This window comes from Doryrhamphus excisus, chromosome 2, assembly GCF_030265055.1.
Source record: "Doryrhamphus excisus isolate RoL2022-K1 chromosome 2, RoL_Dexc_1.0, whole genome shotgun sequence".
Lineage (NCBI taxonomy): Eukaryota > Metazoa > Chordata > Actinopteri > Syngnathiformes > Syngnathidae > Doryrhamphus > Doryrhamphus excisus.
In genome coordinates this window covers 2,322,501-2,350,382 of record NC_080467.1, presented here as the reverse complement: position 1 = coordinate 2,350,382, position 27,882 = coordinate 2,322,501, and the positions used below count along the sequence as shown (strand labels likewise).

The window sequence follows — 27,882 nt, the reverse complement described above, 5'->3', positions numbered from 1 at the left end:
GGAACCTCCCATCATCGTCTCACTACAAAGTGAAATCCAAATTATTTAGCATATATGCTGATTTTACCACAATAATTTATTTCCTTGGCAACTAATGGAGTAATTCCATTACTTTTTTGGGAATTTTAACGAATCACTTTGTCCGATATTGGTGATATAGTATTTATAATTACAAAGCAAACGTCACTCACTTGAATAAATATAACTTTATTGTCAAGACAAAACTATTTTACAGTGTGCAACATTACATCAGGAGAATATATGTTTTAAATCTTTGAAAAACTCACAATTAGAGGCTCTAGCTGTGACCTGTTGGCATCGTTTATGACGTGCTAAACAACCCAAATAATCATAGCACAAAATGGTTATTAATATTTCCTCATAGAACTAAGTTATAAATGTATTTTCTGTAAGACCCTCTGGAGTAAAAAATGGCTGAATTTGCGATAAGAATAAGGAAAAAGGAGTTGAACCTTTTTGCTAATCTGATATTCAACCGCAGGTCTCAGGCGCAATACTCTGTCTTACCAGAAGGGGGCGCCAAACCCTCATAACAATGTAACAGCGCCAAGATGGGAGCATGTACTTTTGGGTTTCTGTCAGTTTTATAAAATAAATAAATAAATAAATGGGATGAAGTACTGTAGTCGCAAATACTATTTTTATGTTATTATTCTCTTCTTTTAAAAAAAGTAAATGCCTTACCAGCCATGAACATCACCAAAAATACCAACATTCTTCCCTCTTCCCCCCCCTCACTAAATACTTTATAGTATTCCATCTGTGAACAAACACAGTGAGATCATGTATTCCTAAAATGCTTGTAGTATTACACATGGAAGAACATGGTGGTGAAAAAGTGACTAGTTTGGCATAAATAATGCGGCCACTTGATTATATGACATATTTCAAAGTATGGTGTATGATCAATGTCATAACTGTGCTAAATTAGGGGTATGTGTTATTAATTATGATGCTTCTAATAATAGAACTCAACGACACGTTCTCACCAACCGTAAAAAACCAACACCCAAACAAACGTGACTCATTCGAGTTAAGACTTTGCAAATGGATCATTCCCAAAAACTGGTGCTCTGACTTTTGTAAACCGGAATGGTGACACCGTGCCGTTGGCACAATCGTTTCACGACCTTTCCTCCGAGCGTCTCACGCCGATCCCATCACTCAAAGGCTGCGAGGAGCCATCCGCTCACAGCTCGTCGCTCTCCAGAGCGGCCTCGGAAGGCGAGCTGGAGAACAGGAAGGGGCTGGTCTCCGACGTGGGGAAGGCCGACTTGATGTCGAGCCCTTGGCCCGTCAGAGCGGCGTAGCGGCTGCCGGCGCGTGGCGTCTTCTTCATGGGCGTGGGCACGCTCTGATGCCACTGTGCTGAAGGTCATAGTACACGTTGACATGTATGTTCACGTATGTTCTCCGGTAAAGCTGCCGAGACTTGATCTAGGAACTGATGGCGTTCGTACCGTAGATGTCCAGCCTGCAGGTGCAGGATGCAATTCCAGCCTGGTTTTTGGCCGACACGGTGTACCAGCCAGCATCCTCTTTGGTGGTTGGCTGGATGAGGAGGCACACGTATCCTGTGGCGTCCTGCTGCATGCTGGAGCACACCAAGGCTTTTAAACGGAGCACATTTAAACGTAGCACATTTAAACGTAGCGCATTTCAACGTAGCGCATTTCAACGTAGCGCATTTAAACGTAGCACATTTAAACGTAGCGCATTTAAACGTAGCGCATTTCAACGTAGCGCATTTCAACGTAGCGCATTTAAACGTAGCACATTTAAACGTAGCGCATTTAAACGTAGCGCATTTAAACGTAGCGCTTTTAAACGTAGCGCATTTAAACGTAGCACATTTAAACGTAGCGCATTTAAACGTAGCGCTTTTAAACGTAGCGCATTTAAACGTAGCACATTTAAACGTAGCACATTTAAACGTAGCACATTTCAACGTAGCGCTTTTAAACGTAGCGCATTTAAACGTAGTGCATTTAAACGTAGCACATTAAACGTAGCGCATTTCAACGTAGCGCATTTAAACGTAGCGCATTAAAACGTAGCGCATTTAAACGTAGCGCATTAAAACGTAGCGCATTAAAACGTAGCGCATTTAAACGTAGCGCATTTAAACGTAGCGCATTTAAACGTAGCACATTTAAACGTAGCACATTTAAACGTAGCACATTTCAACGTAGCACATTTAAACGTAGCACAGCCGTTTGTAAATAGAATAATAATGCATTGGTATAAACTCTACTATGGCCTGGTTTACTAATCAATGAATAAATCAGCACTGTAGGCCACAAAGCGAGGAGACCCGAGTTCGATTCCACCCTTGGCCATCTCTGTGTGGAGTTTGCATGTCCCCCCCATTCCAAAAACATGCTAGGTTAATTAGCCACTCCAAATTGTCCATAGGTATGAATGTGAGTGTGAATGGTTGTTTGTCTATATGTGCCCTGGGATTGGCTGGCCACCAGTCCAGCTGGGATAGGCTCCAGCACCCGTGACCCTCATGAGGATAAGCGATATAAAATGAATGAATGTTTTGTGTTGAATATTATGAAACGTATGCTAGTTTGGTTTTGTGCTTTGGTTATCTCACTGACCTCATTCTGCTCTTTGTTCTGGGAATGCTGTCATTGTCCTTTTTCCAGAATATGACCGGGAGGGGCATGCCCATCACCCGACACTCCAGCCTGACAGGGGTCCCCTCAGGAATCCCCATGTTCTGCAGCTTCTCCACAAACTGAGGAGGATGTTTCATCTCTTTCTCTGAAGCCAAAATGAGCAACATTACAGAACCTCCAACCCCAACATCTCTGGTGGACATTGGACTTGACCTTCTCACCCACAACTTGGAGCTCCAGACTGAAGGAGCTCTGCCCTGCCTTGTTGCTTGCGATGCAGGTGTAGGTGCCAGCGTCGTTCTGTGTCAGAGGGTCAATGACCAAGGAGTGGATGCCGGTTTCCCGCACCAGCATCTTGTGGTAGAGGTCCGGGTAGATGGGTCTACCGTTCACCAACCACATGAGCTCAGGGCTGGGCAGGCCGCTCACCTGGAAGACAAACCATCCGTTTTGGGGGGGGGTGGTTTTGCTAAAGTGGGACATTGATGCTGAGAACCGGACCCCTACCTTACAGTCTAGTCTGCAGACCCGCCCCTCGTGGGCCAACATGTCTCCTGGAGCCTGGAGGAAATGAGGCCGGAAAAAACGCTCCTGGGTTTGCTCCCCTTCAACTTCCTGGATGCGAGCTCGTACCCTGAAAACGGGATAGATAGTTGGGATGAGTCCATTTTTTCCTTTTTTCCTTTTTTCCTTTATTGAACAGGCAACCGTATTTGGGAAATAAAATGGGAGCTACACATTATAACCAAGACTGTGAAAAAATGATTTTTGTATGTTTTCCATATTTAAATATTCCAGATCACCAAATGAGTCAATGACGACCCAACTGAACACAAAATGCAGCTTTTAAATGAAACTTTTTATGAAGGGAGAAACAAATATCCAAATCCACCCCCATTAAAACAGAAGTGAGATGAATTGAGATCTTTCAGTCTGGAAAAGGTTTTAAGCCCCGTCTAAAGCTTCGGGACTCCGGCAAACCACAGTGAGAGCCATTTTTCCATAACAATCCCAGGAGTGGCTGGCCAACCAAAATGACCCCAAGAGCGCAGCGACGACTCATCCAAGGGGTCACAAAAGACCCCACAACGACATCCACAAACTGCAGGCCTCAGGTAAGATCGGTTTCATGAGTCCACCAGAAGAAAGACTCTTGGCAAACACGAGTTCCAAGACAAAAAAACGCTGCTGAACAAAAAGAGCATTAAGGCTCATCTCTTCATGATCACCAAGACCTTTGGGACAAAAGTCCAACATCTTGGAAGGTGTGTGTCCCATTCCATCTGGCGTAAAAGTAACTCCACATTTAAGAAAAGGAACATCGTAGCAACAGTAAAATATGGTGGTGGTAGTGTGACGGTCTGGAGATGTTTTTCTGCTATGATAAATAAAACCATGAATTCTATTGTCTACCAAAAAATCCTGAAGAAGAATGTGGCACCATTCATCCATGATCTCAAGTGGGTTGAGCAGCAGGACATTGATCCAAACCACACCAGCAAGTCCACCAAAAACCAAACAAAGACTATGGAGTGGTCTAGTCCAAGTCCTGACCTCAATCCTACTGAGATGCTGGCATGACCTTCAAAAGGCTTCATGCTGGAAAAGCCTCCAATGTGGCCCAAGGACAACAATTCTGCAAAGATGGGTGGACCAACCGTCCTCCACAGCGCTGGAAGAGACTCATTGCAAGTTACCACAAACGCTTGATTGCAGTTGTTGCCGCTAAGTTTGGCTCAAGCAGTTATTAGGTTAGTTTAAGCTTTTCCAGTCCAGCAAATCAGTGGCACGAGTTCCTCGGCTTAGGTTGCTCCTCCAGAAGCAAACCTCCTGTTGAACATCACGCTCGTTCCTCCTCACCTCTGAGAGCTAATCGGGGTCAGGCGACTTCGGGGTGGTCCTGTTTGGATGATCAAATGGCCCGAACAGCTGATCCGCCCCTTGAGATGGTCGCAAAGGTAAATGAGAGTTAGTAGAGAAGGATGTAGTAGCGATGTAGCGATGGCGCCGTGCCAGATGCTACCTGTGGATTGGCTGCCATGATGGTGTAGTTCCCATCATCGTCAGCTGTTGTGGACTGGATGTGGAGAGCACATGTTCCATCACCTTCTCTTATCTTCTTGTAATGGACGTTCTTCCTCAAGATCTGCTTGCCGTCTTTGAACCAGTACACCTGATGACAAATATAAAAAATTAATATATGATATAAATATCATATACGGTATCGTATATGTACGTATCCATCTCCACCCAGCACCTTCGGAATAGGGATGCCAACAACTTTACAGGAGAAAGTCACAGGCACGCCCGCCATGGCTCTGAAGTTCTTCAGCTTCTTGTCAAAGATGGGCGCGATGCATTTCCCCGAGGGGACGTCGTCGTGTTGCACCTCGTCGTCCGACTCCTCCACGGGCGTTCGCTCTAAGCGGAACTCAATCTCGCTCATCAGTCGCTGCTCAAAATTGGAAACTTTGTACTCCTGAGAAGAAGGAGAAACAGAACATGAGGAGCATCCAAAACATTTTCATGTAAAACTAATAAAACTAATCCAATGTATGTATGCTAAAGCTAAATCTTAGCTTTGTTGGAGATTGAATACATGTATTAATAATATACAGTAATCCCCCATTTATCTTGGTTTATTGGACCCAGACCCAGACATAAGTCCATTTCACACATAATACAGTTTTTTACATTATTAGAGCCCTCTGGACATAAACTAACACCCCTATAGTCACCTTTACACTGGTGTTACCCAATATAGTAGACATAGTAACAGTAACTCATCAGTTTAAGACATAATAAGACTCATGCTCGTGTGTTGCCATAATTATGTTGTGTTGTGTTCTAGTGGCTAATGTACAATATGATTGGAAAAGTTGATTGAACATTTGAACATTTGCTTAGGTATGCATTTTTGGACTAATAATAAACCATATTCAACCATGAAACAGCACCATTTATTAATTGATATATTTTTCAAAAAGCTAATGTGAAGGGCGAACTGGCAAGGGATTATTGTATGTCATTAATTATTCATTCATGAAAATGTTCAATATGAAAAAACAACAAGCTGTAGGAAATCATGTTCATGTCATATCGTGCTTATCAGGCATCATAAACCTACATGCATTGACGTTACTGCAGCAGTGGTATTAAGTCATATAGTGACTTAATATTGGTATTAAGTCATATAGTGACTTAATATTGGTATTGAAGTCATATAGTGACTTAATATTGGTATTGAAGTCATATAGTGACTTAATGTTGGTATTAAGTCATATAGTGACTTAATGTTGGTATTAAGTCATATAGTGACTTAATGTTGGTATTAAGTCATATAGTGACTTAATGTTGGTATTAAGTCATATAGTGACTTAATGTTGGTATTAAGTCATATAGTGACTTAATATTGGTATTTAAGTCAGACAGTGACCTAATATTGACATTAAGTCATATAGTGACCTAATATTGACATTAAGTCATATAGTGACCTAATATTGACATTAAGTCATATCGTGACTTAATATTGGTATTGAAGTCATATAGTGACTTAATATTGGTATTAAGTCATACGGTGACTTAATATTGGTATTAAGTCATACGGTGACTTAATATTGGTATTGAGGTCATACTGTGACTTAATATTGGTATTAAGTCATACATTGACTTAATATTGGTATTAAGTCATATAGTGACTTAATATTGGTATTAAGTCATACAGTGACTTAATATTGGTATTGAGGTCATACTGTGACTTAATATTGGTATTAAGTCATACATTGACTTAATATTGGTATTAAGTCATATAGTGACTTAATATTGGTATTAAGTCATACAGTGACTTAATATTGGTATTAAGTCATATAGTGACTTAATATTGGTATTGAAGTCATACAGTGACTTAATATTGGTATTAAGTCATACATTGACTTAATATTGGTATTAAGTCATACATTGACTTAATATTGGTATTAAGTCATATAGTGACTTAATATTGGTATTAAGTCATACAGTGACTTAATATTGGTATTTAGTCATATAGTGACTTAATAGCCCTTCAGCGGAAGCTGCTGGAAAGCCAAAAAGGTGTGAGGGTAAAACAGGAACCAGAAGTCAAGTCATTATGTACATTGTGTTGATTCGTCCATTTGAATAAAGTTTTATTTAGCCAGAAAAAGCGGTAGAAGATGAATGAATGTTGATGAATGAAAAGGTTATCCGATGTAACGTTTGGGGTGTGTGCCATAGAAACAACGTAAAGGGAAAGTCATAACATCATAACATAACATTTCATGAGCAGAATGCAGTAGGATTCTAACATACGTGTTTCCTCGTGCACGTTACATATTAGTTAACAGATGCGTGAATTCCCGATGCCATTGACAGTAACAGGATACATATACAGTATCAGTCAAAACACGGGAGGACACAGCATCCCGTGGCTTGACCACCACTGTATATATATATGACTATATGACTGTTATATGATAATCTTATCATAATGTTAGCGTCCCGACGCCGTGCTTGCAGCTAGCAATGAGATGATCCTGGTACCTCATCATAGTTAATGACAGTAGCTGGAATGTTTGGTCCCACATGGAGTCTGCTGGCTGTTTTCCCCTCATGATTGGGCTTCTATGAGAAGATAGGATGGCGGATGATGAGCCCACACAGACACACAAACCCACTGATGGAGAAGCGGAGATGATTGTTATTCACATGCATCCTCGTTATCATACATGGACGCATGATGACTGGTCACCACGCCCAAATGTACAAGTTACCTTACAGTCAATCTTATATGGCGTCTTTTGGGGTTCTGGTCAAGTAATGCAAGACATAATCCATATTTTGTATCATAATCGGCATACAGTAGATCCCTGCCTTTTAGCTATGTTTGTTGGTGTTCTTCTAGCTACGTTTGTTGGTGTTCTTCTAGCTACGTTTGTTGGTGTTCTTCTCGCTACGTTTGTTGGTGTTCTTCTAGCTATGTTTGTTGGTGTTCTTCTAGCTATGTTTGTTGGTGTTCTTCTAGCTACGTTTGTTGGTGTTCTTCTAGCTACGTTTGTTGGTGTTCTTCTAGCTACGTTTGTTGGTGTTCTTCTAGCTATGTTTGTTGGTGTTCTTCTCGCTACGTTTGTTGGTGTTCTTCTAGCTACGTTTGTTGGTGTTCTTCTAGCTACGTTTGTTGGTGTTCTTCTAGCTACGTTTGTTGGTGTTCTTCTAGCTACGTTTGTTGGTGTTCTTCTAGCTACGTTTGTTGGTGTTCTTCTAGCTACGTTTGTTGGTGTTCTTCTCGCTACGTTTGTTGGTGTTCTTCTAGCTATGTTTGTTGGTGTTCTTCTAGCTACGTTTGTTGGTGTTCTTCTAGCTACGTTTGTTGGTGTTCTTCTCGCTTCGTTTGTTGGTGTTCTTCCAGCTACGTTTGTTGGTGTTCTTCTAGCTATGTTTGTTGGTGTTCTTCTAGCTACGTTTGTTGGTGTTCTTCTAGCTACGTTTGTTGGTGTTCTTCTAGCTACGTTTGTTGGTGTTCTTCTAGCTACGTTTGTTGGTGTTCTTCTCGCTACGTTTGTTGGTGTTCTTCTAGCTATGTTTGTTGGTGTTCTTCTAGCTACGTTTGTTGGTGTTCTTCTCGCTACGTTTGTTGGTGTTCTTCTAGCTACGTTTGTTGGTGTTCTTCTAGCTACGTTTGTTGGTGTTCTTCTAGCTACGTTTGTTGGTGTTCTTCTAGCTACGTTTGTTGGTGTTCTTCTAGCTGTTTTTTGGTGTTCTTCTAGCTATGTTTGCTGGTGTTCTTCTAGCTATGTTTGTTGGTGTTCTTCTAGCTACGTTTGTTGGTGTTCTTCTAGCTACGTTTGTTGGTGTTCTTCTAGCTACGTTTGTTGGTGTTCTTCTAGCTACGTTTGTTGGTGTTCTTCTAGCTACGTTTGCTGGTGTTCTTCTAGCTACGTTTGCTGGTGTTCTTCTAGCTACGTTTGTTGGTGTTCTTCTAGCTACGTTTGTTGGTGTTCTTCTAGCTATGTTTGTTGGTGTTCTTCTAGCTATGTTTGTTGGTGTTCTTCTCGCTACGTTTGTTGGTGTTCTTCTCGCTACGTTTGTTGGTGTTCTTCTAGCTACGTTTGTTGGTGTTCTTCTAGCTATGTTTGTTGGTGTTCTTCTAGCTACGTTTGTTGGTGTTCTTCTAGCTACGTTTGTTGGTGTTCTTCTAGCTACGTTTGTTGGTGTTCTTCTAGCTATGTTTGTTGGTGTTCTTCTCGCTATGTTTGTTGGTGTTCTTCTAGCTACGTTTGTTGGTGTTCTTCTAGCTACGTTTGTTGGTGTTCTTCTAGCTACGTTTGTTGGTGTTCTTCTAGCTACGTTTGTTGGTGTTCTTCTAGCTATGTTTGTTGGTGTTCTTCTAGCTATGTTTGTTGGTGTTCTTCTAGGTATGTTTGTTGGTGTTCTTCTAGCTACGTTTGTTGGTGTTCTTCTAGCTACGTTTGTTGGTGTTCTTCTAGCTATGTTTGTTGGTGTTCTTCTAGCTATGTTTGTTGGTGTTCTTCTAGCTATGTTTGTTGGTGTTCTTCTAGCTACGTTTGTTGGTGTTCTTCTAGCTACGTTTGTTGGTGTTCTTCTAGCTACGTTTGTTGGTGTTCTTCTAGCTACGTTTGTTGGTGTTCTTCTAGCTATGTTTGTTGGTGTTCTTCTAGCTATGTTTGTTGGTGTTCTTCTAGCTATGTTTGTTGGTGTTCTTCTAGCTACGTTTGTTGGTGTTCTTCTAGCTACGTTTGTTGGTGTTCTTCTAGCTACGTTTGTTGGTGTTCTTCTAGCTACGTTTGTTGGTGTTCTTCTAGCTACGTTTGTTGGTGTTCTTCTAGCTACGTTTGTTGATATTCTTCTAGCTACGTTTGTTGGTGTTCTTCTAGCTACGTTTGTTGGTGTTCTTCTAGCTATGTTTGTTGGTGTTCTTCTAGCTATGTTTGTTGGTGTTCTTCTAGCTACGTTTGTTGGTGTTCTTCTAGCTATGTTTGTTGGTGTTCTTCTAGCTATGTTTGTTGGTGTTCTTCTAGCTACGTTTGTTGGTGTTCTTCTAGCTACGTTTGTTGGTGTTCTTCTAGCTACGTTTGTTGGTGTTCTTCTAGCTACGTTTGTTGGTGTTCTTCTAGCTACGTTTGTTGGTGTTCTTCTAGCTACGTTTGTTGGTGTTCTTCTAGCTACGTTTGTTGGTGTTCTTCTAGCTACGTTTGTTGATATTCTTCTAGCTACGTTTGTTGGTGTTCTTCTAGCTACGTTTGTTGGTGTTCTTCTAGCTATGTTTGATGATATTCTTCTAGCTATGTTTGTTGGTGTTCTTCTAGCTACGTTTGTTGGTGTTCTTCTAGCTACGTTTGTTGGTGTTCTTCTAGCTACGTTTGTTGGTGTTTTTCTAGCTATGTTTGTTGGTGTTCTTCTAGCTATGTTTGTTGGTGTTCTTCTAGCTATGTTGGTTGGTGTTCTTCTAGCTATGTTTGTTGGTGTTCTTCTAGCTATGTTTGCTGATGTTCTTCTAGCTATGTTTGTTGGTGTTCTTCTAGCTATGTTTGTTGGTGTTCTTCTAGCTATGTTTGTTGGTGTTCTTCTAGCTATGTTTGTTGGTGTTCTTCTAGCTATGTTTGTTGGTGTTCTTCTAGCTACGTTTGTTGGTGTTCTTCTCGCTACGTTTGTTGGTGTTCTTCTAGCTACGTTTGTTGGTGTTCTTCTTGCTACGTTTGTTGGTGTTCTTCTAGCTACGTTTGCTGATATTCTTCTAGCTATGTTTGCTGGTGTTCTTCTAGCTATGTTTGATGATGTTCTTCTAGCTATGTTTGTTGGTGTTCTTCTAGCTACGTTTGTTGGTGTTCTTCTAGCTACGTTTGTTGGTGTTCTTCTAGCTACGTTTGTTGGTGTTCTTCTAGCTATGTTTGTTGGTGTTCTTCTAGCTATGTTTGTTGGTGTTCTTCTAGCTACGTTTGTTGGTGTTCTTCTAGCTATGTTTGTTGGTGTTCTTCTCGCTACGTTTCCTGACAACCCTAAAGCGCAGACATGGCCCATGTGTAGGAAATCTGGGTGAGATTAGACCGGTATCGGAACCCGATACTGGTACTGGATGGGATTTGCCCCATCACCAACTTTTGAAAAGATTTTGGACCAAAAGGATGGAAGGATCTACTGTATATTCATTCATCAAAGCAAGTCCACCTCCAAAGCCATCACTGTCAACTTTGTAGTATTAGCAGTAGTATTTATAGTACTTATACTACCACATTGGGATGCAATATGTAACCTAAGCTGTGATAGAACGTGTTAGTGATGTAAGACGTCCAACCAAGTCCATTCAGAGAAGAAGAAGATCTTTGGTACCTGTTGGTGGGCAAAAACATGAAGATCCTCCTTAAACTGCATTTTCCTCTCAACTTCATGAAGAAGGGCTTCCTTGCTCTCCCGAATGTTCTCAGTAGACGCTAGACGCGTCTTTGCTAGCTTCTTGTTTAACCTTAAAGACAAGAGAAACGTTTCAGAAGATGTGATGGCCTCACCAACGAGTGCAGTCATGATCTCATGTACCCCAGAGGAGCTCCTCTGGGGAGGCCCATGGAGTTGGTAGGCTGATAGGAGGTCAGGGAAGGCAGGATGGAGCTGAGGAAGGCCACTGGGTTTTGGATGGGGCTGGGGGTGGAGGTGCTGGAGGTGGGGGAGGCGGCCTGGGGGGGTGATTGGGCTCTGAAGGCGAACACGTTGTTCAAGCCCGGCGTTGGCGAGGACACCAGCGATGGCGGACTGGTGGGCGAGCGGAGCACTCGGGTGGGGAATGTCCTGGGCGGGGGCGAGAAAGGCGGGGGCGAGAAAGGCGGGAGCGTCGGCGAGCTGGCCGCTGAGGAGTTGAGCTCGGCCGCCAGCTCGTGGAGAAGCGGGACCGGGGATTCTGTGGGGGAGGGGCTCCTCACGGGTGAGAAGGTCTGAGCGCTGATGAACTCTTTGGGCCGGGCGTAGTTGAAGGTCTGCGAGGAAGCCGTCAGGTTCATGAGGGAAGCATGGGTGCTCCTCAGGATGGCGGCGGGAGACGGGACGTGCTGCGAGGCCGCCGTTGAATCCGTCGAGCTCGGACTAAAGTTAGTCGTCTGCTGCGAGAAGAACTGCGGCGTCGGTGGACTTTTGGCGAGAACCGCTGCTGATAGGTTGAGATGGGAGGCGTGGATGCTGTTCATCTGAGTCAAAGGTGCTACAAGAAGGGGCGGAGCCGTGGCGAGGCGTGGCATAGGTGGAGGAGATGTCACCAGGGAGGAGGTCCTAACTTGAGGAGCGGATGAAGGTGTCGTGGTGTTGATGGCAGGAGTAGAAGTTAGTGAGGGTGTCGGTGGAGGTGCGGATGTGGGCGTCAACTGCGAGGTGCTGCTGACATACGGCGCCTGGGAATCCCGCTTTTCTCTGAAGGACCACAGCGGACCTTCACGGGAGCTTGGGGTCGCTGGCTTAGCCTGGAATGAAGACTGGTTTTGGGTCGGGGGCTCGCCGTCCTGCTGCTGCTGCTCCATGAGGACCTGGTTGTGGAGGAGCTGGAGCTGAGCCGGGTCCCTGTCAATCAAACAAAGGAGGCATTAGAGGTGATCTGAGAAGATGCTATACATGGTGAGCAGGGCTTCACTGGAGTTACGGCCGCTCAGTCCTGGAAAGCCCAAAAGGAGGAAGCCAAAATCAGCCTGAGGATCCATCTGCCCTTTTATGGACCACCATAGTCCCATAGTTCTTAGACCAAGAAGTTGGCCACAAAAACAACACTGGATAGGAATTTCCTAGGATCTTTATCCGTGGATTCAATTCAGCAATACCGAGGAACCCGTCAAAGTCTTATTTTACTATGTGGACTGGAATGGAATGGACCGGAATGGACCGGAATGGACTGGAATGGACTGGAATGGACTGGAATGGCTTTCATTGTCATGCTCCAAGATGTTCAAGGAGATTGGAGAGCTTCTCCTTTCAGGGCAATAGTTAAGTTAAAAAAAGTAACAGTAAAAAAGACAGTTAACCCTTTGATGCCCGAGTGACTGGACCCTCCACTCTTCCATAAGGGGCTCAAAAATCACCCATACTAGAATCAATGCCTTTTTAGGACAATTTTGCCATTTTGGTTAGGAATAATCACTTGTATGATATTTAGTATTATATTTAGGACCACACAAGAATCATTTCATGTTAGAAACATCTTCATTTTTTGTGAGGATCCATTGTGTGTTGCATAAAGGGAAGTTAAAAATGTCAATGTCATGATATCAAAAATATGTTTTTTTTTAGGAATACCTGGAATATGAAATGATAACATTTTTTCATGACATGACATGAGATATTTCAAGAAAACAACCTGACCGGGTCATTTTTGACCCACTTATGGAAGATTTCTTAACATTTCTTAAAATGTATAAAAAGTAAGTTAAAAATGTGAACGGCATGATATCAAAAACATGTTTTTTTTTAGGAATACCTGGAATATGAAATGATAACATTTTTTCATGACAAAGATATTTCAAGAAAACAACCTGACCGGGTCATTTTTGACCCACTTATGGAAGATTTCTTAAAATTTCTTAAAATGTATAAAAAGGTAAGTTAAAAATGTGAACGTCATGATATCAAAAACATGTTTTTTTTAGGAATACCTGGAATATGAAATGATAACAATTTTTCATTACAAAGATATTTCAAGAAAACAACCTGACCGGGTCATTTTTCACCCACTTATGGAAGATTTCTTAAAATTTCTTAAAATGTATAAAAAGTAAGTTAAAAATGTGAACATCATGATATCAAAAACATGTTTTTTTTTTTTAGGAATACCTGGAATATGAAATGATAAAAAAATTTCATGATGAAGATATTTCAAGAAAACAACCTGACCGGGTCATTTTTGACCCACTTATGGAAGGTTGGGGTAGTAACACAAAAACTAAAATTTCTTAAAATGTATAAAAAGTAAGTTAAAAATGTGAATGTCATGATATCAAAAACATGTTTTTTTTTTAGGAATACCTGGAATATGAAATGATAAAAAAAATTTCATGACGAAGATATTTCAAGAAAACAACCTGACCGGGTCATTTTTGACCCACTTATGGAAGGTTGGGGTAGTAACACAAAAACTAAAATTTCTTAAAATGTATAAAAAGTAAGTTAAAAATGTGAATGTCATGATATCAAAAACATGTTTTTTTAGGAATACCAGGAATATGAAATGATAAAAAATTTTCATTACGAAGATATTTCAAGAAAACAACCTGACCGGGTCATTTTTGACCCACTTATGGAAGATTTCTTAAAATTTCTTAAAATGTATAAAAAGTAAGTTAAAAATGTGAATGGCATGATATCAAAAATATGTTTTTTTTTAGGAATACCTGGAATATGAAATGATAACAATTTTTCATTACAAAGATATTTCAAGAAAACAACCTGACCGGGTCATTTTTCACCCACTTATGGAAGATTTCTTAAAATTTCTTAAAATGTATAAAAAGTAAGTTAAAAATGTGAACGTCATGATATCAAAAACATGTTTTTTTTTTAGGAATACCTGGAATATGAAATGATAACATTTTTTCATGACAAAGATATTTCAAGAAAACAACCTGACCGGGTCATTTTTGACCCACTTATGGAAGATTTCTTAAAATTTCTTAAAATGTATAAAAAGTAAGTTAAAAATGTGAACATCATGATATCAAAAACATGTTTTTTTTTTAGGAATACCTGGAATATGAAATGATAAAAAAATTTTCATGACGAAGATATTTCAAGAAAACAACCTGACCGGGTCATTTTTGACCCACTTATGGAAGATTTCTTAAAATTTCTTAAAATGTATAAAAGGTAAGTTAAAAATGTGAACATCATGATATCAAAAACATGTTTTTTTTTTTAGGAATACCTGGAATATGAAATGATAACATTTTTTCATGACAAAGATATTTCAAGAAAACAACCTGACCGGGTCATTTTTGACCCACTTATGGAAGATTTCTTAAAATTTCTTAAAATGTATAAAAGGTAAGTTAAAAATGTGAACATCATGATATCAAAAACATGTTTTTTTTTTTAGGAATACCTGGAATATGAAATGATAACATTTTTTCATGACAAAGATATTTCAAGAAAACAACCTGACCGGGTCATTTTTGACCCACTTATGGAAGATTTATTAAAATTTCTTAAAATGTATAAAAAGTAAGTTAAAAATGTGAATGTCATGATATCAAAAACATGTTTTTTTTTTAGGAATACCTGGAATATGAAATGATAAAAAAATTTTCATGACGAAGATATTTCAAGAAAACAACCTGACCGGGTCATTTTTGACCCACTTATGGAAGATTTATTAAAATTTCTTAAAATGTATAAAAGGTAAGTTAAAAATGTGAATGGCATGATATCAAAAACATGTTTTCTGAAAAATACCTGGAATATGGAATATGAATATTTTGACCCACTTATGCATCTAAGAGTTACGAGATATATCCAAGATATCCAAGATATACACCTAATATAGCAATATTGCAGACCCCACAATATACATATATCCATTTTAGTGCAAATGATGAATATTGTATGAAACGAGCAAACATCCAGTTATGAAATCCAGTTATGCTAGAAGCAGAAATAAAAGCTTTGGTGTGAACTTACAAATAAAAAACGCCATCCTTTGTTTTGGAGAGCCTGAAAGTCCACATTGGAAGTGACTTGACGCTTTTGGGAAAAGATGTGACGGTCACACGGAAGGAGGAGCGTTTATATTTGGAGTGGAAGAAGAGGGGAGGATCAAATGGGAAGCGAAGACTGGATTTGGAGGACAATAATTTGGTTTTTCCCAAACATATCAGCTCCAAGACCAGAATTAGAAACTCTCCTTTAGTTCCCTGAAGTTACCAAATGATAGCAAATATTCCGCTAACACATAAAGATACAAACTACTCAACGTTGGGAATGTTTCAGGTGGAATTTCAGGATGAATATGAAATCCGTTCTAATCTTCCATGAATTGAGTTAGACGAACCAAACCCAATCCTGAATCCGCCGTACTTACAGTTTGGGTTTTGCCAGCACGGGCGGCGGTCCTTTGTTGGCCAAGTCGTCCCAATCTTCATCAGACGGGGCGGACATGTGACTTTGTTCACCATCCTCATCCTCAGGCAGCTTGAAATGCACACGGAGACCAACTCTGGAACCGGAGCGGGAGTCTTTGTGGTTCGTCAAGACCCCCGACTTCAGGCAGGAGTTAGTAGGCGGATCAGGGAGGGGCAACGAAACCCCTGCCCCGTTGTCCTCCAGATGGGGGCTTGCGTCAGAAGCTGGTCCTGACCCCTCCTGTGAAGTGAAGGCTTTAGGGTGTGGGCTCTCTGGAGGGTCCTGGTCTAGGTTCGGGACGCCGACACTGCCAACGTTGAGGCCGGGGTCCAAGCCGGGAAAGCCGGTCCGTAAGGGGTCTGGACGCAGCATGCTGGAACTGTTGGGGTGCAGACGAAGCGTGCTGGTGCTCAACGGGTCCAGACGTAGGCTGCTATGGACTAACGGATCCAGGCGGACGGTGCTGGAGTGGGGCTTGGTAGTACTGGTCCCACTAAAGTCCGTGTGGGTTCTTACGGGACCAGAGGTGAGATCTGATAAGGAGGCTTCTTGGACTGGACTGGGCTCCACAGTTAAGGTGCAAAAAGGCCGAGATGCGTGGTTGCTAGCACCATTGCCTGGAAGAATAACAAAAGGTATACATTCAAGTATTCATATGATATTAATATTCAAACATAAAGAGAAATATTACCTTTGATCTTTAGTGTTGCAGTACTGGATGTTATTCCGTAGGAGTTGCTTGCCGTGCAAGTAAACATTCCTGAATCCTCGGGAAAAACCTCAGCGATGACCAACGTGCATATTTCCTCTGGAGAAACAAAAGCTATATTAATAATATAAATATCAATAAACAATATCCAGTTATCCAAACCTTCTCGTCCGTTTGGACCTGCTGAGAGTTTTAGCTGAGGCGAGACAAGACTTGGGTAGAAAAAGTACACAGAAAAGTTTCTTTGTGTGAGTCCGAGTCTACGTGAAGCTAAATGGCGGCTTGACGCAGCATGAGAGATGAGAGACCACCTTATAAGGTCCAGAAGAAAGCAGCCCTGGTTTGTGTACAGAAGAAGAGCAGAAGCCTTGAACCTACGGCTAAACACTTCCCAGACGTGTTTATGCACACACGCACACGCACACACACACACACACAACATGGATGTTATCCAACAATATGTACCTGCTTCATCTGGAGATCTGGGATGGAAAAAGCATCAGCGTTATCACAGCTGACATTTTTGTGTATTTTTTAGTGTCCTGAATATGAAGATCATTAGGACATAAACTTCATCATTTTCAGGAATTTCAATACATTAATTTGAGTTATTTTAGCTATGCAGTATTCCCTCATTTATTTGTTGCAGAATTCTGGTGCTTGTGTGTCTCCCAGTAACAGTACCTTTCCAGTAACATGACTGCCACCTAGTGACCAGTGTGGGGTACTGCACATCATCACAATGAAAGACAGATAATGAAGCGTGTTCAAGCTATTCTTCAAGTATTAGCGATATTAGCGATATTAGCGATATTAGCGTATTAGCGTATTAGCGATATTAGCAATATTAGCGATATTAGCATATTAGCGATATTAGCGATATTAGCGATATTAGCAATATTAGCGGTAATAGCAATATTAGCGATATTAGCGGTATTAGCGGTATTACCGATATTAGCGATATTAGCGTATTAGCGATATTAGCGATATTAGCGGTATGAGCGATATTAGCGGTATTAGCGATATTAGCAATATTAGCGATGTTAGCGATATTAGCAATATTAGCGATATTAGCAATATTAGCGATGTTAGCGATATTAGCGATATTAGCGATATTAGCGATATTAGCGATACTAGCGATATTAGCGTATTAGCGATACTAGCGATATTAGCGTATTAGCAAATTAGCAATATTAGCGATATTAGCAATATTAGCAATATTAGCAATATTAGCAATATTAGCGTATTAGCGTATTAGCGTATTAGCGTTCCACCGTGTCGGCCATGCTTACTTTTCTGCAGGATCCTAAAGTCCGGAGAGTCCTCAATGAGTCCCGCGTCTTTGTACCACTCCACTCGAGGGGATGGCACCCCCTTCACACGGCACTCCAGGACCACCAGCTGCCCTTCTGACGCCACCAGGTCCTGCAGGCACTGGGGGGGGGCGAGGATAAAACATGTTGCTGACAACAAAGCCCACCACAGTCCTTTTCAGGCCGGACCCACCTTTGTGAAAACAGGAGCAGCCATGACGGGTCGCCCGTTCAGGTCTTGCAGGTCAGATGTTTGACTCTGGAAGGACAACAAAAGTTGGGAGTAGAAAAATATCAAATGAATGGGTCCCACCTCAGGTTGGGATGTCGGGGGGGTGTAGGGGGGCAGCACCGATGACAGCACAGGACTGAAAGTCTGTGTTGTGGACCCGAGAGACGTAGCCCCTGACGGCAGCTGAACCTCGCTGAGATCCGCTGGTGCTGACGTAGCAGACACTCCCTCGGGTGATGTTGTTGGTTCGGTCTCCTGTGGACGAGCTGTGGACGCTGCGAGTGCTTCAGGGCGTTCCGGGCTCAGGAGCGAGGTGGTTGTGGTTGTCTGGATGGGGACAGGGACTGGTACTGGGACAGATAAAGTGCTGAGTTCCTTCAGCGGCTCCTCGGTTGCTATGGTTTGATCTGCTAAAGACTCTGGAACGTCTGTGGAGCTCTGGCTTGATGACGGCGTGGACTTGGGTTGTTTCCTCTGCAGGCTTTTCACATCAAATAGTTGCTGTTAGCGATGGTCAACCTTTCAGATGCTAATAGCGGCGGGAGGAGAACTTACTGGCCTACGTTCTCAAAGTGATGTTCCCCCTCAGAGTCTGAAGAAGATGCACCTGCAGAACCGGGGGGTGCATTTCAGTCTTTTACACGATTACTACAGTATAGTACAGTACACTATAGTACAGTACAGTATAGTACTATATAGTCCCTGTAGGCACCTTCAACGTAGATCTCAGCCGACGTTGAGTCGGTCCCGTAGAAGTTGGATGCAAAGCAGGAGTAACGTCCTGTGTCTTCCTCAAAAGCCTCGGTGATTATGAGCGAGTGGAGCTGACCATCGGTGATGATCTGGATGTCAGGGCTGTTCTCCAACTCCTTGCCCTCACAGAACCATCTGCAACTCAGCAAAGTCACGACATCGGAAACATCGGAACCATCGGAACCATCAATGAGACACCTCAGAGAAAGCTCACTTTTGAAGTATTCATTTACGTTATTTGTTTGTTCTTATCTGGGATAGGCTCCAGCACCCACGCACCCTCGTGAGGATAAGTGGTAGAAAATGAATGTATGAATGAATGAATGTTCTTATGATAATATTTGTTTACATTTTTCCCCCAGAAAATCCAATTTCTCCTCAAATATGAATAAATGTGAGACTACAGGTAAACACATACAGCATACATGTACCAGCCACTGTTTTTACATGCAGGTTTAGTGGTCCTTGAATGCACCATTGTGTGCTGTGATTGGTCATCTGGTCATCAACCATCTAACTGATCATTCATCATTAATGAGTACATACGCATTTTATCATTTCCATGTTCAATAATTGTGTGAGGCATATGTCTTTATGGATTGTGTTACCGGTAAACTATGGCAATCGAAGAGAGAAAAGGAGAGGGTTGTGGACCTGAATCTAATCTCATAATTACAACTTTTATGACAAAGGTTGATCCGAAATTGGAGGAGAACGTATTCAGCCAGGAAATAGCATGATTTATTACATATTTGTATATTCTTGAAAAACTGCAATATAGTGCTATTGCATCACTTTAAAGTCACGGTGAGGTGGTTCCTGTGGCAGCTCACTTTTTGGCAGGAGGTATTCAATCACAGTACAGTACAGTACAGTACAGTACAGTAAAACCCAACAATCATTAAGAGCGTCCATTAGTGGTGTTTCCTAGCGCTGCGCCGTAAGGGACTGTGTCACTAAAGACTATTTAGCAAATTCCCAGCCAGGCGGCGTCCCCGAGAGCATTTTTGGCCGAGTTAGGCGTCCATTTCAACGAGCCAACTTTTCCCTGCGTGCTTGTAAAAGACACCAGTTTAGACATCGGCCTAGCATACTGTCAACTTGGAACATCCGACACTAAGTTGTATACTTTGGACGCATTCATCAGGGACATGGGATGAAATATCCACGGAATGATGATAGGATCCAGCACCAGTTCTTGTCATACCTTCAACCTTCATACGCAGCTCAGGAGGAATCATTCCCAGTCACATGTTCTACAACTGGTACTGCGTTATGCAGTATTTGTCTTATACTTCCCACCGATAGCTTTTATTGTGAAAAGCTCAGCGAGAGGAGAGACCAATATGATATACTTCCTGTTAACATTTACATTGGAAAATACAGGGAATTATGCAGGACATCTCCACGAGCACACATGAGGACATATTTTAATAACTGCAGGTTTTATTTGCAGGGAAAGTTTTACTTCATTTGCTTTCTATGGTTTAATAGAATTCTTATATTTAGTATTTTTTAATGAATATTATGATCCAATAATTTATATATTATATTAAACAATACATCTTAAATATAACACATTAAACGTACTTTAATGTGTGCAGAATACTCCCAACAGCTTATAACAAGATTGTAGAAAAAGAGTAGTAATATTACCATCAAAGACTGTTACTTAGAGTAGTACAGTGTAAATAAAATATATCATATTATAACCCCAGAATGTGTCAGTCCCATGAAATAATTAGTATAGATATTAGAAGCGTTTTTAGTGTAAAAAGTACAAAGTTAAAGTGACTTCCAACACCCCAGGCAGCGACATGAGCAGCGGCCTCCAAGATCATCTATTTAGAGCAGATGAGTCCTTGATGCTTTCTAAAGATCCAGCCCATAAACAAAGTGGAATATGAGGTGAATGAGGTGAGACAGCCTATGTCCGTAAATCCCAGCCGGGGCCGTCCCCAGGATGGCCTGATTCAAATATTCCTACACAATAAATGCATTGGTGATTTGCCAGTGAAGGTACCCTGGAATTCTTTCCCGCCCCCCCCCCCCCCTCGGAATAGACTGACAGTGGGATGTTGAGCTCCAAGAGAGCCATTTGTCATGAGTAAGGGTCTAAATTAAAAGCATGACCGGTAACGAGGATAGTCGGGGCCTTCTCCATGCTCCATGCACCTGTCACGGCTATTTTCCTTCTGACGCTCCGCACCAGAGAGGAGATTCCCTTGGAGCCTGACTGCTCCGACTATACGCACAACGCTAATCTCAACTCTTTACGCATCTGAAGTCTTTACGTACCCAACCCAACCCAGCACGTCAAAGCTCAGACTAAATCCTCAGAAGGAACAAGAAGCTGAAACCATGGAAGAAAGTTGGTGGTGACCCCACCAGGACAAAAACTAAGCTTGGACAATTCTTACATCTTAATGTACGTTAAAGATAAATGTCAATAATAATAATAATAATAATAAAGTTTCCCACCCAAAAGCAGGCATGAAATCATCTTACCAAAGATTGGCGTGTCTTCAGACGACCGCCAAGAGCTCAGTGGGTTCCATTATCAGACACGAGCTCCCAGTGCCAGTCCGCTCTAAAAATGGCAGCGTTTGCATTCCCCCTGCTAGTATATGTTAGCCCCCGACAATGCCCCGTGCCCCCCCCCCCACCGTCACACCTCTGCTTCATCCCTATCCTGCCTGCCACATCGACCATTTACTACCTTTCATGTGTTGGCGACACTTTCTGGCTAAAAGTACTCTTGGACTTCATCGGGGGGGGGGGGACACATTTATACTTTTATACTTTATTTATAAACGCAATATTTTAGTAGTTAGATCCTAGAAAACCTGTTTACAACCTCACTGGATACAGTACAATCACATTCTTAAAGCCCTCCAGATATGAAATAACACCCCTATAGTCTCCTTTGCACTCCTATTACCCAATATAGTAATATATATATAATAGTAATAATATATATATAATACATACTCATTTGTCTTGCTCTCAGAGTGTTCAGTTTGAGTTTTAGTAACAGTACTTCGTGTTGGGGATTATTTTAGCCTGTAATTAAAGCCCTGTTGTTACAGCTGGTGCTTGTGTGTCTCACTCAACATCGCAGCAGTTCTTCTCAATTGGTTTCACCCACACCCCCACTCGGGGACAGAAATGTTTTTGCACCCCAGCGATTTCAAACGGTGAGAATACTAAGAAACCGATCCTATCTATGTATTTATGCAGTACTTCTCAAATAGAGGGGCGGGGCCCTGGAGGGCGCCGTGAACTGTCAGTGAGAGGAAGGGAGGACTTTGGATATTATTCCCGACTTGCCAACATGTGGGAATTCATCTGCTTTCAGTTTCGAGTTTAGTCCGTAAATGAACATTACTGACACCTGGTGACCAGTGGAGAATGGAACATATCATCACAATGTCTTTGAATGCATCTTCTGAATGCTTTAATGCCACTGGATGTTTCCGTTGATTTGGAAATGGATGAAATGGGAATGAAATGTGCTGAAATATATAAAATAAAATAAAATAAAATAAAATAAAATAAAATAAAATAAAATAAAATAAAATAAAATAAAATAAAATAAAATAAAATAAAATAAAATAAAATAAAATAAAATAAACCTCACATATATCGAACTCGGATATATCGGAAATTCGGATAAACGGACAGATAAAAAAGAACCGATTTTTCTGTAATGCATTTCCAATAAAAATTCATTGCATATATCGGATTTTTTATAATGGATTTCGCCTATTTCGGACAAAATCTCCAGTCCCGTTCCAATGCATTTCCATGAAATTTCCCTGGCATATATCGGATGGCCGCATCGTGGCGCTCCGATTCGCCGAATCGTGACAGGCCGCTATACGACGTCATTTGCAGCGTTTGCAGCGTTGCCTGCGCGTCCAGGTACATTGGAAACATAGTCAAGGAAGTGCCTTTTTATAACGGATAAAATCCCATTTACGCATATACCGGATATAACTCCCATATATGCGTAAAACGGACATTTTCCGGTATACGCATATAACGGATTTCGCTTATATCGAACAAAACCAGTGGGAACAATTGAATCTGATATATCCCAGGTTTACTGTAAAATAAAATAAAATAAAATAAAATAAAATAAAATAAAATAAAATAAAATAAAATAAAATAAAATAAAATAAAATAAAATAAAATAAAATAAAATAAAATAAAATAAAATAAAATAAAATAAAATAAAATAAAATAAAATAAAATAAAATAAAATAAAATAAAATAAAATTAAATTAAATTAAATTAAATTAAATTAAAGTAAATTAAATTAAATTAAATTAAATTAAATTAAATTAAATTAAATTAAATTAAATTAAATAAATACATTTTTTAAAAAAGCAACAGCATGATTTATTCATATATTTTTGAATGAAGCTTGCAATTCAAAACGTGAAGTGGTTATGGTGTTACTGTATTTATAATTTATTACTGTTATTTTGTGGGAGGTTTTCATTTAAAAGGTATATGTTTTGGTACTGGGGGGACGAAGCGAGGACTGTAATTTAGAGTTTTTTTTTAAAACGGACTAATTGCCTGCATACAATATTTGATTGGAGTCACATTCATGGTCAAAATAAATAACTTATTTTTATTAAATAAATGATTTTAAATCTGCATTTTTCCCTCCAAGGTTCCAAGACGTCCCCTAATGTGTAAATAATACGTTATGATAAATGAACGTAAGCCAAGGTGGACATTGAGGCTGCTTACCTGACTTCAGGTATGGGATGTCCTCCAACGATGCAATCTAGCTGGACTTTGCTGCCCTCAAGAACTTCTCTGCTTTTCAGTTTGTGGAGAAAGCGAGGAGGTTCACACGGAGGTTCCTCCTGACGGGATGGCGCCACCTCCACCTCTTTGCGGTCCGGTTCCTGTTGCTCAGTAATCCTCTCGTTCGGAGAGTCTGCATGCTGGACCTCCTGCTGACGGGGCCCCTCCTCCAAAGCCTCCTCGGGCGTGGCCTTGCGCTCCCTGCTGTCTGAGCTGACGTCGTGAACCACGCCATCGTTCTGGCTCTTGTTCTGGTTCCGACTCCTGTGGGATTTGCACGCTCTGGGTCGGATCCGCTTGGAGGTGTTGGCCTTGAAGAGAGAAGAGAGTTCCTCGATGAAGTCCGCCGCCTTGTTGAGGAACTCCTTCTTGGACTGGGTCTCCATCCCATACGGGGCGTTCCTTGCTGACTTGTTGACATGGTTGAGGCCTTCACTGCTGTTCCTCGTCATGTTGGAGGCTTTCTGGGACTTCCTGTCCGCTGTGAGGTTGCTAGCCTCGGCTAGCTGTGTGAAGGACACGGAGGAGGAGGGCATGGGAGGAGCAGGAGGGGGCTGGGCGAGGTGAACACAAGAGGAAGTGGGAGCCGAAGATGCCGATGGAGCGACAGTGGCTTTGACCTCCGCCCTCTCATCACGGGGCTCGTGTCCGATGGCCTGGCGGGCCAAGTTGACGCTCTTGTCCAGCTCTTCCTGGTTGAGGAAGGCCGACAGGTCCGGCAGTTGGCCCTCATGGAAGCCGGCCGAGTCCTCAGTCTTTCCTTTCAGGGAGCCCAAAATCTGCAGACGTGAAGATGAAGCGTCCGAGCGGCTCATCTCGCTGTGGCGCTGGTGGGCGCGGGCCTCGGCCAGGTAGCTTTCCCTTAGGAGCTGGGAGAGCGATGGCGGAGGCTCAGAGGCGTTGTCTTCCATCCTGTAGGATGGATCACAAGGTCGTCAAGTCAAGGTCATTTATATATTGACAGTTCACAATGGAAGTCAATCATCACAGCGGTCGGGTCTTGACTGGTCGGGTCTTGACTGAGATAGACAGAAGATCCACAGATGGTAGAGAGACAAAACAGGACTTTTTAGGGGGGGGGGGTTTAGCGACCATGGGAGGGGTGGGAGACCTAGGGGCCCAACGGCCAGATGAAAACCAGGACCAATCCCATGACAACCCAACGGCAGTAAAGATCCTGGAATAGATTGGTTTGATTCCTGCATCTAGTATAAACTAAGTACACTTATGGTCCTTGAAGGCATCTAAAATGAAGCCAAACTGGTTCCAACACCAGTATAAACACATAGAAGTGGAGTGTGCACGTATATTGGATACCAAGTAGTCGGCATCGAACCCGGCATGTGCAGAGGTGACTGCAGGGATGACCACCATTACACGTGGTGTCTACTTTGAAATAATTGGCCACATTTCAGAAAACCTTGCGTACTTCTTTTGAAAATGTCCGTAACGTTTTTTTCCTTTGCTAATTTCTGGCCGTGTATCGAGAACCAGGATGCATTCGAGGTCTTTGGAAAAATGCACATTTTCAAAAAAATATTCCCGCATTGCAAAGGGAGCCACAAAAAGGAATCTCAATAGCCAAACATGGTTCTGGAGCTGCGGGTTGCCAACCCCTGGCCCATGTGGACCAACATTAGCCGTCTGCAACATATCACAAAAGAGGCAAAAATATTCACATATTTACATTTGTCAATTTAAAAAACAATAAATAAAATACCAACCTTGTGGTGGATTAACCAGACAATCAATTAATCAGTGATTAATTGTTGCGGCTCTATTTCGAATACCACAATAGCACCCGGTAGGCGGAGACCATGCAAACGCCACAGAGATGCCCGAGTGGGGATTTAACATTTATTCATTCATTTTCTACCGCTTATCCTCACGAGGGTCGCGGGGGTGCTGGAGCCTATCCCAGCTGTCTTCGGGCGAGAGGCAGGGTACACCCTGGACTGGTCGCCAGCCAATCCCAGGGCACATATAGACAAACAACCATTCACACTCACATTCATACCTATGGACAATTTGGAGTGGCTAATTAACCTAGCATGTTTTTGGAATGTGGGAGGAAACCGGAGTACCCGGAGAAAACCCACGCATGCACGGGGAGAACATGCAAACTCCACACAGAGATGGCCGAGGGTGGGATTGAACCCTGGTCTGCGCGCTAACACCTAGACCACCGTGCCGCCCGGAATTAACATCCATTCATTCATTTTCTACCGCTTATCCTCACAAAGGGCGAGGGGGTGCTGGAGCCTATCCCAGCTGCCCCCCCCCCCCCCCCCCCATGTTGGAGTCTGTTAAATATTTGCTGCAATGAAGCTGAAGGTAAAAATAGCATATTTTTGCATCTAATTCCAGCATGGTCGTCATAGGGTGTCATGTTCGAGTGCGCACGTAAATCAACTGGTCAACTGGCTTTTCCTCCTTTTCACCCAACTTAAGTGGAGTTTCCTCCGTGCCAGCAAGTTATTGAATCCAGACACGAGATCTGCCCCACATATGCCGCTGACACTCAAATCGGGGCAATTAAGCGCAGTGCGATGCCCTTCCAGCAGACCTGAAGCCGCAGCTGTTGTGTACTTGAATCCTGTGCAAACAGCCCCCAAGCCCACCGAGTCATATCTAATAATAGCCGGGGGGGCTCGGTTTACATTCGGAAAAGCAACAAAAACGCTTCCTTCATCTTGTCCGACCTTCTTATTCGGATTTTGGTATCAGTCATCAGTAATCAAGCAAAGCGAAGTGACGGACAGAGTGAGGGCGGAAGGTTATTTTTTCCACAGGAACGGGACCCTGGATAAAGACGGGCGGGGGCATGGGGTGCAGGGGGGCAGGGGGGTCCGGTAATTGAATTAAGAAGCTGCATGATCAGTCAGCTGAACGTCAGCATGAGGCTGATGCCAAAAGACGGCATGCAGGACACGGGAATGTTATGTTTTTACCTGAGAGGAAGCCCAGCCGGCCTTTGGGAATGGCCTGGTGTATCCTTAGGGCGCACCTGTGCTCCGAGGGGAGATTCCACTCCTCCAGTTGCTGCCGCTTGGGAAAACGTTGGTTTACAGGCAGGCGCCCAGCCTTCCTGCGTCTCTCCAGTTAACCTTGGCGTTTACAGGGGAGTATGGAGGCCAGTCGCTGGGGCAACCTGTCACCGGTAAAAGTAGCAACATTTGTCAGCGCCGTGCTCGCAGTTTATTTTGGGGAGGCCTGGCCCATACGCTCGGGTGGCGTCCCTGCTCATTGGCCAGCGGGGGCGTGCTGTAAAGGGATTCCACCTCCACTGGTCGGCCGGAGCTCCGTCATAAACGCTCAGGTTCCTCCTCTCACGGCCGAACTGTCAACACACGAGATGAGGAGGAATGAAATACAAAACGCTTTCAAGTACTTTCAACTTTCACTTTGACGCAAACACAAAAATTTTTTACATGAAAATGTTTTTTTTTTGTGAACTAATTTGCTACTGAACAGCACTTTCAATACGTAACCTCACGTCACATGGCGAGATGCCTTTTCGCTTGCAGGTTGGTGCAGAGCATGTATATCTATGAGAGATGCAGGCCGAGCTCTTAGAAAATGCAGTTCCGCCATCTTGTGTCGCCACCATGTCTTCTATTGTAGAGTTGAATCATCACCTTTCTGCAAAAAAAAACTCTTAAACTTAAGCAAATGAGTTTTTCAAGCCTACAAATGGCGAAATTAACTAAAATACAAATCTAAGGCATTCAGAAGATGCATTCAAACACTTTGTGATGACATGTAGTATTCTACACTGGCCACTAGGTGTCAGTAATGTTACTGTAAGGTTCGGGAAAAACAGGCTTTTATTGCTTTTTGCTCTTACTGTGTACTACATTGGCTAATACAAGTGTAAAGGTGACTATAGGGGTGTTATTTCATGTTGAGAGGGCTCTATTATTATTTACAAGGTTGTAAATAAGTTTTCTGTAAATCTGCAAAAATACAAATGGATGACTGTATTATCAATTTATGATGAATGGGATGTATTTTGTTGATTTATGCAATAATGCAATTAATTATCAAGGTCTCACTTTAACAACAACAGATGTCTGATTGCTAATGAACATTTATTACACGACAGTCACAAGCATTCCCAGAACAGACAAAGACAGAGGCAGAGTTTCTAAATTACACTTAAAACAGTGTAAAAGACTGAATTAGGAAACTAAAATGCCTCTGTGACAAACACAAATAAGCTACACGCTTGGGACTTCCCCTGTAGACCTGTACACGTTTGTTTCTTTGCATATTATTTGTATGAAGATA

At 42.2% G+C, this 27,882-nt stretch overlaps 1 protein-coding gene across 4 annotated transcripts; it reads right to left on the bottom strand.

Annotated features, from left to right (window-relative positions):
* Positions 1 to 219: 219 nt before the first annotated feature.
* mypn (myopalladin) lies at positions 220 to 26,671 on the bottom strand. 4 transcript variants are annotated; one of them, XM_058064237.1, is made up of 20 exons: positions 26,544 to 26,671; positions 23,533 to 24,504; positions 18,728 to 18,903; positions 18,571 to 18,622; positions 18,097 to 18,496; positions 17,977 to 18,042; positions 17,763 to 17,904; positions 16,453 to 16,569; positions 15,721 to 16,378; positions 11,214 to 12,221; positions 11,010 to 11,142; positions 7,206 to 7,286; positions 4,906 to 5,127; positions 4,672 to 4,821; positions 4,509 to 4,588; positions 3,156 to 3,282; positions 2,870 to 3,077; positions 2,628 to 2,793; positions 1,482 to 1,615; positions 220 to 1,389 (listed from the first exon to the last, which is right to left on the bottom strand). In XM_058064237.1, exons 2-20 carry the CDS (start codon positions 24,501 to 24,503, stop codon positions 1,211 to 1,213), a joined length of 5,070 nt encoding a protein of 1,689 aa, XP_057920220.1. In that variant the 5' UTR covers position 24,504; positions 26,544 to 26,671; the 3' UTR covers positions 220 to 1,210. The 4 variants fall into 4 exon arrangements, with proteins under 4 accessions (XP_057920220.1, XP_057920218.1, XP_057920221.1 ...); XM_058064235.1 differs by having other exon boundaries at positions 17,977 to 18,496; XM_058064238.1 differs by lacking the exon at positions 7,206 to 7,286 and having other exon boundaries at positions 17,977 to 18,496.
* Positions 26,672 to 27,882: the final 1,211 nt, after the last annotated feature.